The 14,383-nt window shown below is 52.3% G+C and overlaps 1 protein-coding gene across 1 annotated transcript in view; it reads right to left on the bottom strand.

The window, feature by feature from the left end:
* Positions 1–14,383, bottom strand: part of L3MBTL1 (L3MBTL histone methyl-lysine binding protein 1) — a 62,928-nt gene that overhangs the window by 32,570 nt on the left and 15,975 nt on the right. Inside the window, exons 13-21 of the mRNA XM_046678935.1 lie at positions 14,307–14,383; positions 13,630–13,715; positions 13,331–13,441; positions 12,724–12,838; positions 11,758–11,857; positions 11,379–11,576; positions 11,239–11,288; positions 6,603–6,760; positions 6,085–6,147 (exon numbers count right to left, since the gene is read on the bottom strand). Coding sequence (XP_046534891.1) covers positions 6,085–6,147; positions 6,603–6,760; positions 11,239–11,288; positions 11,379–11,576; positions 11,758–11,857; positions 12,724–12,838; positions 13,331–13,441; positions 13,630–13,715; positions 14,307–14,383 — 958 coding nt within the window. The remainder of the gene's footprint in view (positions 1–6,084; positions 6,148–6,602; positions 6,761–11,238; positions 11,289–11,378; positions 11,577–11,757; positions 11,858–12,723; positions 12,839–13,330; positions 13,442–13,629; positions 13,716–14,306) is intronic.

Genomic DNA, 14,383 nt, shown 5'->3' with positions numbered 1-14,383 from the left:
GCTTCAAAAAATCTGCTCTTGCTGTCCCCAAAGGAACCCACCGGTCAATCTTAGCCCTGCCAACAGGAGACAAGTAGACACTGTGGGCATTCTGATGTGGTGCAGTATGAGGTGCACAGTGTTACCTGTGAGCTACTCATGTGAGAGAGCAAGAGAAAGGGGGTGGGGAAGAAGAGAGGGAGGAAGACAGAGACAGAGAGAGAGAGATTTAATCTGAATCTAACTAAGCCTCTGGATCTAACTTCCAGTTTAGAGGAAATACAGGGGATAGTGGAACAAGTTAAGCAACACCACAAGGAAGCAATGAGATGAATCCAGAAGGGCACATTCTGCAAGAGTTTTTTCAATGTTATGAAAAAAAAAGAGGGGACTATTCTAGAAGAGCTACAATAACCCAAACCAATCATGTGGACCTTGTTTGGATCCTGGGTCAAAAACACCACCTGCAAAGGATATTCTGGGCACAACCAGGGAAACCTGAATACAGCCAGGGTATTAGGTGATATGAAGGCGTCACTGTCAAGTTGTTAGGTGGGATAACAATGGGGTGGTTATGCAGAGAAAGACTTTAGTTTTTAGAGATGCATGCTAAAGTATTCAGCATGAAACACCATGATGTCCATTATTTGCTTAAAATTACTTCATCTAAAAATAGGTGATGCAAACATGGAAACTGTTGATAATTGCTAATTCCAGGGGGTAGGTATCTGGGTATGGACAGGGAGGGAAGCCAGCTGTGGAGGAGGGAATGAGATGAAGAGAGCCAGGGAGGGAGTTGTGTGGGGCTAGGCATGGGGTCGGGGGTTGGGGGGTGGTGAGCAAACAGGGCGTGTTTCTCAGAGGGGTGGGTGCTCGGCTGGGCTGGGGAGCGCTTGGGCAGAAGGACCACGTGGACCTGGTCCCACCATTTAGCCTGAAGAGGCTCCTCCTCTGGGTACCGGGACCCCTTTTTTTGAGGCGGCACCATCCTTCCTATGCCCAATCCTTAAGAATCATGGCAAATAAAACACTTCTACGGTGTTTCTTATGTGCCTGGTACTGTTCTCAGAACACTTTTTATATATTAACTCACTTAATCCTCACAACACCCCTTGAAGCAGTACCAGTGTTACCTTCATTTTACAGATGGGGAAACTGAGGCGGAAAGGCTAAGGAATTTGTCCAAGATCCACCTGGCTTTTAAGTGCTGGAGCTGTGATTCCAGAGCATTTGCTCTTGACCACTGTGAGCGATAGAGAGGGGCTCCCATGCATGTGATTCCTGCCGCTCAGGGGGTGATGCCCCCGAAGCCTGGCCCCGCCTATGAGCCTCCCCACATCCAGCTCCACAGACTGAACTACAGATCCTCCCTGAATCACCGGCTGTTTTCTGCCTTGGACCTCTGTGCCCTGTTTCACCCCTGCTCGGCAGCCCTTCTCTCCGTCGGCCAGCTGAAGCCCAATGCTTCTCCCAACGTTCGGAGCTGCCCACTCCTTCCACTCTGCCTGGAGCAGAGTTCAACAGACTCCACGGAACTGTATGGGTTCGCTCACTTGTCTTCCAGGAGCGCCAGATGGCCACTCACCTGCTATATGGCAGGTGCTCAGTAAACACTGAAAAGGTGAACAAAGGGGTCTCTGAGGGGTGGCAATGGGCAGGATGCCTCTCAGAGAGGCTGGCAACCTTACAGGTTAAACTGGGTCGGGGCAATGAACCCCACATCTGTCCTTCCAGCAGCTCTGAGAAAACAGCTTCCTGGTCCTTCACTAGTCACTAACCAAAGAAGCTCTGAAAGCTGGCACTTCTGATGGCTAAACACCTTCTAAAAACAAAGAAAGAAAACAAAAGCCTAATAGCTAAAAGTTCCTGATGAGATTATCAGTGTTATGCTTCCGTTCAAATACCCTAAGAAGACCTGTCAAGTGCAAATGGGCCTCCCAGGTCTAGCATCTGGGTTCAGTGAGTAAGTCCACGTCCCCATCCTGTCCATGCAGATGGCACCTCAGACAAGGAGATCAAGGGGGGAGCAGTTCCCACAGAGTCCCGCATTCCACTGTCTCTCCAGTGCCTCCCTGATGGGAAAAGAGCCCCAGATACCAAAAATTGTGTGGGGGACCCATCGGCCATGTGGCCATCCTGGGAGACAGGTCCCTTAGACCTACAGAGCCCTCTTGGCTGAGCTCAGGCAGATGTGTCAGTGCATAAACACCCAATTCCAGACACCCTGGGCCAGTTAGACTCGGAGGTTCCCTCTCAGTGGTTCCACTGAATCACAGAGCCTGGTCCAGGAAGAGCTGGAACCAGCAGCCCTAAGTGGCCTTGACATCTTAAAGTTCAGAATATGAAGAAAAGGAACCCCAGACATAGTTAAATATGCAGCATGGATTTTTACAAGAACTCATTTATTATTATTCAGAAAACCCATTGGTGTGGTTCTTGTGCATGACCTGGACATTTCTCACCAGGTAACTGCCAAGGACCAGATTCTAGGTTCTTCGAAGCCAAGACTGGGGTTTGCGGTCTAGCAATTTGGGACTAAGTAAGGAGACAATGAGACTATTTCAGAGCATCAAGATATTGTACGTGTGCTGGTGTGTATGGGGAGTTTTGGGCCATAAAATCAGGAAAAAGGTCATGTTCTGACCTTAAAGGTAGAGGAAATCAACAGAAAAATGGATAAGATGAGCCAAATGCAATAACCTACCCTAAGCAATAGCCCACAGTGCTATGGATAGGACCGGGGAATTTCCCAATTGAGGTAACCCGAATAGATCCTTAGAGAGCCACACATGGAATGTTTAACACAGGCTGAGCTAAAACCAAATCAATACTGTCAAAACTTGATTGAGGAGACTTCTACGCTGTCACAACAGAAAGGCACAGTCCACAAGGAACCCAAGAAAAAGGGACATCCAGGGGGCAGGAGGTCGCCAGTGTTTACCCACCTGCACTGTCAGCAGAGCTTGCCAGCCCCTCCCCGTCCTCCCATGATACCTGGCACACACCTCTCTCAGAGCCCTTACCACACTCTACCAGAAGCAGCAATTTACAATTCTGTCTCCCCTACACAGGGAGCCTTGAGAGGAGGAACTTCTGCGTCCTCATTACCTTATGCTGGGCCAGACACACAGTCAACATCAATTAATTATTTGCTGAATAAATTAAAAAATACACAAGAGCTACAATAAAGGTGACTAAGAGAGGACTGGGCAGACTTTCCTTAAGACCATCAGTGCTGACTACCAGACTGAACAGACTACCCGTAAGACCATCTACAAACTTTGCTCTAATTTCTTACTCATGAAGCATCGCTCTAAGGACTGGTCTGTGTCTCGGCTGGAGAGAATCTTGACCCATGTCTCTGACTGCCTGGAATGCATCAGTTCAGCCAGGGAGAGCCCACTCCCTGGAGTATGGTCCTTCCTGGAGAAATTGATGAGGTGGACCAGATCCTGGAGAAAGCGATCCTCAGCCCCTACAAAGGTGCTGCTCGACTCTGAGTCTCTACGGGATGCTGGGGGCCCACCAGCACACCTTCCCCATTTTTGGTGGTTGCTTTTTTCTATCACAGACAATGCTGAACTGAGATACGCAGATGTTCCTGGGAGAGACAGTCCTTCTCCCAACAAGTGGAGAATGCCAGAGACTACAACCCTTGGGTAGGTCTGCAGCTGGCTGAACAACTGCACTCAAACAGCATTGTTTTATGACCTGACGTCACCTAAAGGACGATCCCTAATGGGCGCCACATGGTTCTGCTCCGGCTCATTAAACATGCGTGGTGAATACTTGGTTGAGGACACAGAAGGCTTAGTTATCAACTGTACAAGTTGAATGAGGCTGGACAGGCTTATTGGTATCAGAGATGATAGAATCAAGATTTAAAACAATGAGACTATGAAACCAACAAGGTAACATTTAATAGGGAAAAATTCAAAGTTTTACATTAGGTTAATTTTTTAAAAACCAGTGGTACAAGTAACACACTGGAAAATTTGGTTAGACTATAATGGATAATTGATATAAAAGGCACTTGTGGACTTTCATAAACCCCAAACTGGTGTGATTTGGCTATAATAAAGCAAGTATAAACTGAAGTTTTGCTAACAAAAATATAGGGCTCAAATCTAGGGGAAGAGAAAACCACCCAAACGTCCATTAACAGGAAAACTGTGCGATATTCATAAAATGGAGCACTACTCAGCAACAGAAACGAACAAAGTACTGGTGTACACAGTAACACGGATGACCCTCAGAAACGCTGCACTGAGTGGAAGGAGACAGACACAGAAGAGTACGCGCCATATGATTCCATGTACATGAAGTTCAAGGACAGATAAAACTAATCTTTGGTGCTAGAAATCAGAACAGTGGTTGCCTATGAGGGTGAGGACTCATGAAAGGGCCAAGAAAGAACTTTCTGGTATGATGGAGATGTTTGATATCTTCATTGAAGTATCAGGTTCAGAGTGTATACATTTCACAAAACTTGTGGAATTGTATTTTCAAGACATATGCATTTCACCCCATGTAAATTTTATCTTCATTAAAAAATATCTAGGTGTCGGTTCATCAACTGTAACAAATGTACCACTCTGGTGAGTGATGCTGATAAACAGGGAGGCTGTGCACGTGTTGGGGCAGGGGGCTATATGGAAAAATCTTTGTACCTTCCTCTTAGTTTTGCTGTGAATCTAAAACTGCTTTACAAAAAATAGTCTTTTTAAGGGGCTGGCCCCGTGGCCGAGTGGTTAAGTTCGCGCGCTCCGCTGCAGGCGGCCCAGTGTTTCGTTGGTTCGAATCCTGGGCGTGGACATGGCACTGCTCATCAGGCCACGCTGAGGCAGCGTCCCACATACCACAACTAGAAGGACCCACAACGAAGAATATACAACTATGTACCAGGGGGCTTTGGGGAGAAAAAGGAAAAAATAAAATCTTAAAAAATAGTCTTTTTAAAAGCAAAAACTACAAACATCTAGGGCAGCCACAGCCTAGTGTGTTCTGTGTTGGTGAGAGGGCATCTGAAACATGGGGTAAAGCTCTGAACACACATATTATGGTAATCTTTTACCAACCCAGAAGGCAAGCACGAGAATGGGGAGGAGTTTGGGAGCTCTACCACACAAGGGTCCGACGAAGAACCTGGCTGTGTTGGGCCTGGATAAAGAGATTCTTCCAGGGAAAGAGGAGCAAAGTCCTTTCTTATGGGCACCTGACCTGGGCGGGAACAAGACTAGACTTTCCTAGGTGAAGGGAGATGTGTGGACTCTTTGTAAGGAAGACCTAAACAACCTCAAAGATCCCTTCCAGTTTCAAACTCTACAAATTAGGAGGGTCATAACAAAGTTCTTTATTTAAGGACAACTACACAATAGTTGTCCATTGTATTGACTGAGCCCTCATTGTATTAGGCCTTCTGGTATAGTGACATGGTTCATATATTACTCTATAGTATTGCTATATAGTAATATCTATGCTAGTGACATAATTATGCCAGACATTCTGGAACAACGGCCTATTCCTCATTTCTAACACTCACAATGGTCCTGCAAGGTAGCCATCATTATACTCATTTTATCTCCATTTTACAGATAAGAAGATGTAGACTCAGAGAGAGTAAAGAGCTCAAATTGGGCGGAACTAGGATTCAAAACCAAACTGTCTCTAAAGTGAGGGTTCTTTTATCTACAACTCCGGCTTCTTATCTTTGGTAAGCTCTTGGGTCTTGATTTTAAGTGTATGTGAGGATCCTTGCAGTAAATGGCAATATCCATGCCATTCAAAATACGCTTTAAATTTACTGACTGTACTGTTGAAGCTAAGTTTGGAAAACAAAAGTCTGGGCAGAGAGGAGAGGGGTGAATGGAGTCCTGTCTTCACAATGCCTTCTCCTTCTTGAGGATGGTCTGAACGCAGAGGGTTTGCAAACTGGGCCTCGGTCTATACCAGATTTTTCCCAGAGACGTGGGTCACTATGACTAGTCTCATCCAGGTGGGACGACAGAGAGCCCTCCCTAGCTGGTGGCAGTGCTGATGACGGCACTGATCCTGCCATCTCAGTGACGGTGACCCTTCTGTCCCCACTCTGCACTTGCGCCTTACCTCATCTTTGAAGAGTTGTGCTTGGTCCTCACAACCTGTCAAGGTCTGAACGAAGCTGAAGACCTTGGAAACCAAAAAAGACATGTTGCTAAGGGGACAGGGGCTTGGGAGTGTAGAGGAGAGGTGGGCCCACATGGCCATGGTGGCTTCTAGGCTATGACAGGGTTGCTTTTTCTTATCAGCCCAAGAGGATCCTTCCGTCTCTGTGCTGTTGGGTGTGCAAGGTGAAGTCCCTTGCTCTTGAGGTCCAGGGCTGAAGCCTGTCTCTCCTGCTGGATCTCCAGCTGGACTAGCAGCATGTCTCTCTCCCTATCCACCAGGATGGGCCCATCAGACAGGCTCTTAGTCAGCCCTGCTGGGCAGCTGGGAGGGACCATGGAGCAGAGGGGTGAGCAGGAGGTAGTGTCAGAAGCAGCGTTGGGCTCTGCTTGGGGAGGGCCTTTCCTGAGCCCTCCTGTCAGGGCGTGATGAGAGGGTAAAGTAGGGGAGGAGGGAGGGGGAGGGGCCCTGCACCTCACCTCATCGATGGTCCACTTGGTGACTGTGGAGGCCGAGATGCCCGCCACTCCTGGCAGGAGCTTGCAGTGCTGCTCCCAGCACACTGAGAGTGAACGGTCAGGGTGGGCCGACAGGGCCGACATGAAGAGGGACTGGTGCATGACATCGGTAGTCAGTGCTAGAAAGCAGAGGCAGAGGCTGGCAGGCCAATGCTGAGCACTAATGTGGTCCCAGAAGCCCGCTCATACCCATACCGCTCGGGAGGACCTTGGCCCCCTGCTGATAGCCTTGCAGAGCCAAGAGGGTGATGTAGGTCTGACTCCTCACCCCGTGCTCACTCCCTCTGGTAAAGCTGTTCCTCACTTTAAGGACTCTCAGGTCAGCTGTTTGGAATGACCCTACCGCTGTCTCTCTGAGGCTGCATCACCCTGGGCCCTATAAGGATGCTCTCTTGGAGATCCTGCAGCATCCTCGAAAACACCATTCTTTAGATACCTTGCATCAAAATGGCCCCCAACATCCAAGCAAGCTCAGCTCTGACATCAGAAGCCCATTTTGTTTGTTCTCCTTTTCCTATGACCTTTTGGGACCCAAACAACTCTCGCAGAGCCAGGGTGATTCTGATTCTCAAACAGAATCACCCTGCCCAGTCTGAAGCCCACCTCTCTAGCCACTGCCACTGCCTCAAGCTCCATTCCTTTCCCTTGTTCCCCAGCCTGGTCTGGTTCGCTACCTGCATACCGGCCCCCTGCCTACTCTGGTCCCTAGAAAGTGATCCATGACCCACCCGCCAACTCCATATTGCCTGTCACTTTGCTTCCTGATGTGTTCTTGGAATCCCTGGCTCCTGACCTTCAGCCTCAAGGCTGCTGTACGAGCTGAGGAGTGACGCTGCTCTGCTCGCCTCCTCCGTGGCCAGGACTGGCGCTCCCCGACTTGGAGCTCACCTACTTCTGGCGGCTCTGACAAACCTTGCCCCTATCCCCCTTGCCAGCCTTGGCTGGCTTTGGGCCACGTGGTCACTGTCCCACGGGTAGTCCAGGAGAGCTGGCTCTTTCCTCTTCACTGGGTGCTAATTCGAGACGTGCGGATGCAGCAGTCCGCTGCCCTCTTCTCACAGGCCCTCCCCTGCTCATCACGGATTGTCCTTCCCTCTCTCCCCTTAGCTTCAGCCTCTCACCCTGACTCCTCGGCACCTCGCCATTGTCCTCAGAGCCTCTCAGATGGCATTCCCAGCCTCACGGACTGTTCTTCTGTGGCTCTGCCTGCCTGCTGCCCTCTCTGCTCATCCTCCCAAACCCGGGCTCCTCTCACACTCCGAAAGCTCCACTTCAGCACCACCAAGGAGCCTGCTACCTCTGCCCAGCGCAGACAGCTCTCTCAGCATCCATTTGGGGTGCATCCAGATCTCCCAAGACAGTCCCCACCACAAGCACTTTACCTATCTGGCCGTGAGTTTGGCCCCCTGTCCTCCCAGGTGCCTCTCTATGACGCTCTGTTTCTGGCTCTATGTACCTGGTGAGGGACTGGGGGACAACGCCAAGTCTGTGGGGAGCCTGCTCCTTATCTTTCTTCCCCGGAACCCAGGACAGGAGCGCCCACAGGCAGTCACAGTGTCTCATCCAACTGCCAATCACTCAGCTGTGGGTCAGAAACAGTTCCTCTTGTTCTTTTTTTTTTTTTTTTGGTTTATAAACAACAGAAATTTATTCTCACGGTTCTGGAGGCTGGGAAGTCCGAGATCAAGGCGCCTGCAGATTCTGTGTCTGCTGAAGGTCCACTTCCTGGTTCACAGACGGCCATTTTCTCGCTGTGTCCTCACGCGGCCGAAGGCGTGACGGAGCTCTCAGGAGCCTCTTTTATGAGGGCACGGATCCCATTCATGAGGGCCCCGCCCTCATGACATAACCACCTCCCAAAGGCCCCACCTCCAAACACCATCACACTGGGGATTAGGTTTCAACATATGAATGTTTTCTTTGGAGGAAGATTTGCCCTGAGCTAACTGCTGCCAATCCTCCTCTTTTTGCTGAGGAAGACTGGCCCTGAGCTAACATCTGTGCCCATCTTCCTCTACTTTATATGTGGGATGCCTACCACAGCATGGCTTGCTGAGCAGTGCCATGTCCCCATCCGGGATCTGAACCGGTGAACCCCAGGCCGCCAAAGCGGAAGGTGCTCACTTAACCACTGCGCCACCAGGCCAGCCCCCTCAACATACGAATTCTGAGGTGACACAAATATTCAGTCTATAGCACTGCTATTATCGGAAGTTACAAACATTTGCTGGACCAGCACTATGGAAAAGCTGGGAGAGCCAGGGGGAAAAAATGCACAGCACAGTGAAAACATACAGTGGACTCAGAATCTGGAGGTGGGGTCAGTGCCTTACTAATTTGCTCTTTAATCCCAGGCAAGGAACTTAATACGGGTCTCAGTTTCCCCATCTGTAAATGAACTGGTTGGGTATGGAAATCTCTGTGGTTTCCTCTTGTTTTTACAAACACTCATGGGCTGAAGAGCCCCGTGAGCAGGGCAGGCACACTGGAGTCCTGTTGTCTCCAGGCAGCCTTCCCCACAGAGCTGTGTACCAACAAACCCCAGAGCCCATCTGAGGAGGTCTACCCATGGATGTGTGGGGAGTCTCTTCTGGAACAAAATCCAGAGCAACCAGTGTCCCCTCTGTGTGGGAGCCAGCTGGGAGAGCAGGGGAGCCCTGCACAGAGGTCAGAGACCTGGGCTCTGTCTCCTGCTCTGCCCCTGAAGTGACTGGTGGCCTTGGGTGAGCCCTCTCTGGGTCACAGCCTCAGCCTCTGGAAAGACAACTTCCCAGTTCTCAGGGTAATTCTGGAATGAACACAGTAGGCAAGCACCCTCTGGTGGTCAGAACTGTGGCCCTGCAATGGAAGCTGACCAGGTGTACCACGGGTGGACAGAAGTGGCGCCCACTGCATTCCCATCCCCTGAAGTCCTCCCTCTGAGGGCCTGGAGGCTGGCCAAGACCCTCCTCACTCAGGCCTGAGGCTGTGGAACTGCCCTCTGTTTCCACCACAGGGAAGAGTACAGAACAGCAGCAAGAAGGAGTGAGGCAAGAGATCAGGACTAATAACAACTCCCACAGGTTACTGGGCACTTTATATGGACCCCGCCTTTAAGCCTCCCATCCCCGTTTAAGATTGACACTGTTATCATCAGTGTTTTACAGACGAGGAAGCTGAGGCTCAGAGAGGTGGCGTCACCTGTCCAAGGTCTCACAGCCTGTGAAAGGCAGTCTGACTTCAGGACTGTCCTTTTACTCGTGTGGTCTATACTGCCCAGGCTACAGAGGTTGTTCCTGAAGAACTGGACTAGCTTGGGTCCTGCCCAGAAACTGCAATGAACCAGGTGATTTCTCAAGGTCTCTTCTCACCTTAGAATGATGTGCATTCAGCTCACCTGAAGCAAGATTCTCAGCGTCCCTGCTGTGTCTCAGGCCCTGTGCTGATGGCTGAAGACGTAAGATGAACCTGTCACCCAGTGGAGGGCTCAGTCACCTTGTCCCTCCCATTGGAGCACGCTATGGGCTGAACTGTGTCCTTCCAAATTCACAGCACCTCACAAGGTGACTGCGTTACCTTTAAAGGGTGGTTTTAAAGGGGTGGTTAAGGTAAACCGATGCCACCAGGGTGCGCCCTAAGCCAGTCTGACTGACATCTTTATAGGTGGGAATCTGGACACAGAGACACCAGGGGCGCACGCACACAGAGGAAAGACCAGGTGAGGATACGGCGAGAAGATGGCCATCTGCAAGCCAAGGAGGAGGGAGAGACCAAATCTGCTGACACTTTGATTTGGACTTTCAGCCTCCAAAGCGCGAGAAAATAAATTTCTGTTGTTTCAGCCCCTCGATCTGTGGTGCTCTGTCATGGCAGCCGAGCTGACTCACAGGAAGGGGTCGAGAAGTGGACTGACATTGGGCTAGGTGCTTTCTGTCTATTAAACCAGCAGCACGTGGCAGGAGAAGTCAGACCCAAGTTTAAACCCCAGCTCTGCCCTTACAAGGCAAATGACCTTGGGCAAGTGCCTTCACTCTCTGAGCCTCCCATTCCCCTTCTCTAGAAGGAGAGCACGGTATCCACATTGCAGGGTGCTTGTGGGAGTCAGCCAGAGTGGATGTGCTTTTCATATACAGTGCTTTGCCCATAGTAGGTACTCAGTAAATGGTAGTAGAAGGCACTATTACTTTACGTAGTTGACACCTGAAAGGCAAGCATTATTCATGTTTTCAAAGGAGGAGACTGAGGCTCAGAGACGTTACGTGAGTTGCTCAAGGTCACACAGCTAGAAAGTGACAGCGATGCCTCCCTCCCAGGAAGCCTAGAATTGAGAATAGCAGAGCCGGGAGCATCATCCTGCCCACGGTAGAAAACCAGAGGCCCAGAGAGGCTCTGTGCCTTTCCCGCAGACTCACAGAAAGGCTGTGGGTGAAATGGGGCTGGAACCTAAGGTCACTCCAGGCTGCATCCCGTGCTCTGCCACTGCTCTATGCTCCCCACGTATCTCAGCCTTCCTTCCAGCTTCTCCCCCTCCAGGCCCTTCGGCGACTCACCCCACCAACAATTACTAAGCACTCATGGTAAACACTTTGTGGAGGGCAGGAGGTGACCTGGGACTCACTCGGGAAATCTTCCTGCGGGATCTTCTGATACTTTGGAGGGCGTCCAATCCTGGAGAGAGAGGGACCAGGTCCGTGGCAGGGACTCAGTGCCTGGCCTGGCCCAGGAGGACACGAGGCCCTGCACCCTTGCCCTCCGCACCGGCCATGATGGCGAGGCTTCTTCCTTAGGGAGAAGCCTGAGAGGTTCCTCTTACGGGCCGAGGCCTCCGAGTCGGACAGCTCCGCCTTCAGCCGGGTCTGGTTCCTCTCGGCCAGTGGGCAGCCCGAGAGGCAATGGTGAGCTGTGAACTTGCCTGTGACGTGGCCAGAGCCGTCACAACCAGGAGTGGGGCACTTCCTGGAGAAGGAGGCGGCTTCAGTTAGGCTGAATCCACTGGTTCCTACTCAGCCCTTCCCAGCCCTAGCTCCACTGGGAGAGCGTCTTGGTGAGCCCTGCTCAGCTGGGCGCACACAGCAGGTGGAAAACAGACCCTCTCTGAACAATGCCCGAGGCCTCTTAGCAGGAGCCCTCCGCTCACCGGTGGTGAAAGCTGTATTTGGAGGTCCTGGCGTGCGGCAGGCGCTGACAGCTGAGAGGAGGACAGTCCCCAGCGGAGGCAGAGCTGGGCTCTCTCGGTCCTGGAGGAGCAGGAGGAAGAGTCAGCATAGGGTCCTGGGGTGGGGAGGGAGGAAGGGAGGGGAGTCTCCCCGGGAAGGTCAGCACTAGGAACTAGTGCCCCTGGTACAGGGCCCTGAGCCAGGCTGACGCCATTGCCTGCTGCTGGCTCTCTGCCCCTCTCTGGGGAATGAGGGCTTGGCTCTCACACACTTCGTTGAGATAGCAGGCCATGCCCTCTGTCTCAGAGAGGAGAACCCTAGGGGAGGAGCTCCACTCAGAGCTGGTGGGGGCACAGCTATACCTTAGAAGCCACATCAGGCAGATTCATGCTATTCTCTCTGTTTCCCTGTGTCCATCCCCAAGATTCTGGTAACTTTTTAGGCTCTGCTCACGCTTGGAGAATAATCGACTGTGAGACAGATGTGGTGGCAGCAGGGAAATAAGGGGGGATCCTGGGGGTGAGAACTAGGGCCGAGCAGTCCAGTGACCTGACCTCTAACCCCTGCCTGCGTAGGGGACAGAGTTTTATTGAAGGGAGCCAGCATCTCCTTAGCAAACCCAATGCCTGCTCTGTGTGGCTCTGCTAGACGCTGAGAGAACTGCCAGGTGTATAACCACCTTCTAAGCACATGCTCCCAGGTGACCTTGCCCCCTCACACCTCAATACCCCAAACCCAACAAGTGGGGAAGCCAGAAGCACTGCCTAGTGTGTCAGAGAGGGAGGATGGGGGTCCCAGAGCTCACTGTGAGCACTGGAGCCTGCAGCATCAGACCTGGGCATGACGGTCAGAGCCCCCAGGGCAACCTATAGGAGGGAAGTTGTCAGAGCTGGGGGGCAGGGTGGGACAGCAGAGGGAAAGGGTCAGAGGGTCCTAGCGGTACACACGGAGAGGAGGCTGCAGGGGATGCCCTGTCTTCGAGCACCAGCCCGCCGGGTGGATGTCTGGGTGGTCAGCGTCAATCCAGAAGTCATAGGCATGACTCCAGCCATCAAAGTGGAGCTGGGAAGAAAAGGTCCGTGGAGGTCAGGCATTCCTCGTGGAAGGGGCCCAGATGAGCCGGGAGGTCCTCCAGGCTCCAGGGGCTCTCCCCATCCCTAGGGCCTGTCAGAAGCAAGATTCTGGATTGGAAGAACCAAGGGGCCAACCCCACGCAATCCATCTTGGCTGCCACATTTTCCAAGGGCTTCACTCATTAAGTTACTGGCTTCTCCCATCAATCTGTGGGTAGGACAAGTCTTATTAGGCCCATTTTACAGATGAGAAGGTTAAAGCTCAGCGAAGGGAAAAGACTTGCCAAGCCTGCAAAGGTAAGTCCCAGATGAGGCTAAAATGAGATCCAAGATCTTCGGCCTCAAGTTTAGAGCTCTCTTCCCCACAACGTGCGGCCTGCCTTATGTCTGGCTCAGGCCATGCCCTTGACCTCTAACCAGTGCACAGAATTCCTGCCCAATTGGCCTGTCCACTCCCCCAGCCTGAGGGTCCTGGAGCTACCTTTATCCTATGGTCCTCCACATCCTCCACGCTGGCCACACGAATCAGAGCTGGGTTCCTGCGGTCCACGGCCTCCAGCTTCATGTTGACCAGGAAACTGTGCGGGGGGCGCTGCAGGGGGACAGCAGCCTTCGGGCCCAGGCCCACCTCAGCAGAGCTGAGGCCCCAAGAAGGGAGCCCTAGTGCTGTGCCTGGGAAATTGTGGTCTGCCAAAGGGGGAGGCCAGGGCCCCATTCTGGCTGGCCAAGGGTTCCATGCCTTACTGAGCTCTGCTCTGGGAGCAGGGAGAGCCGACTCACCACCTTGAAGGCCCAGGTGGGCACGGCAGAGGCCCCAGTTTCTTCCAGATATTTCTCCCAGCAGAAGCTATCAGGGTCTGGGTAGTCTGGAGGAGAGCAGGAGAGCACTGTCTAGGCACCCAGGCACACAGGGGGAGCTCTCTGCTCCCAAGCAGGACCAGGAGCACAGAAGGGAGCGAGGCCCTTGGAGTACCATCTCCCCCCCATCACCACAGCCAGCTCCTTGGAGGGGGCTCCTGAGGCAGGAGGCAGAGGGGTGCTAATCAGAAACAAGCATGTCACCACCTCACATTCACAGGGCTGCCTGGGAACCCTGGTTCCCACCCTCTACTGGGCCCTATTGCTCCAGCTCCAGCCCAGCCACATCTGTACCTCTACTGTCCATAGGCCAGCCTAACGCTCCCTAAGGGAAGGACCCTTCCGTCACTCGGGACCCCTGCTCCCTTGCTGAGGGGTCATCTAACTTTCTTCCCTTGAACCTCAGTGGAGTCAGGGGTTGACAGGCCTCTCCTAAAATCAAAGGGTTCTAAACTCCCGGCAGAGATGAGGCTCCAGGGTACATCTGCCCCCTCATCCTGACCCTAAAGACCCAGCTAATGAGGTCCTGGTAAGGGATCAGGGGAGAGGGATATGGGGCCAGGCCCAGGAAGGGGCGTTTGCTCGGACTGCAGGGTCACCTTGTGGAGGGGTGAGGGGCTTTCCTTGCTTCTGGCACCAGCCCACTGGGTGGATGTAGGGGCTGCTGGGATCACAC

Source organism: Equus quagga, chromosome 12, assembly GCF_021613505.1.
Source record: "Equus quagga isolate Etosha38 chromosome 12, UCLA_HA_Equagga_1.0, whole genome shotgun sequence".
NCBI lineage: Eukaryota > Metazoa > Chordata > Mammalia > Perissodactyla > Equidae > Equus > Equus quagga.
The sequence above is the reverse complement of the archived record's forward strand: the minus strand, read 5'-3'. Positions and strand labels throughout refer to the sequence as shown.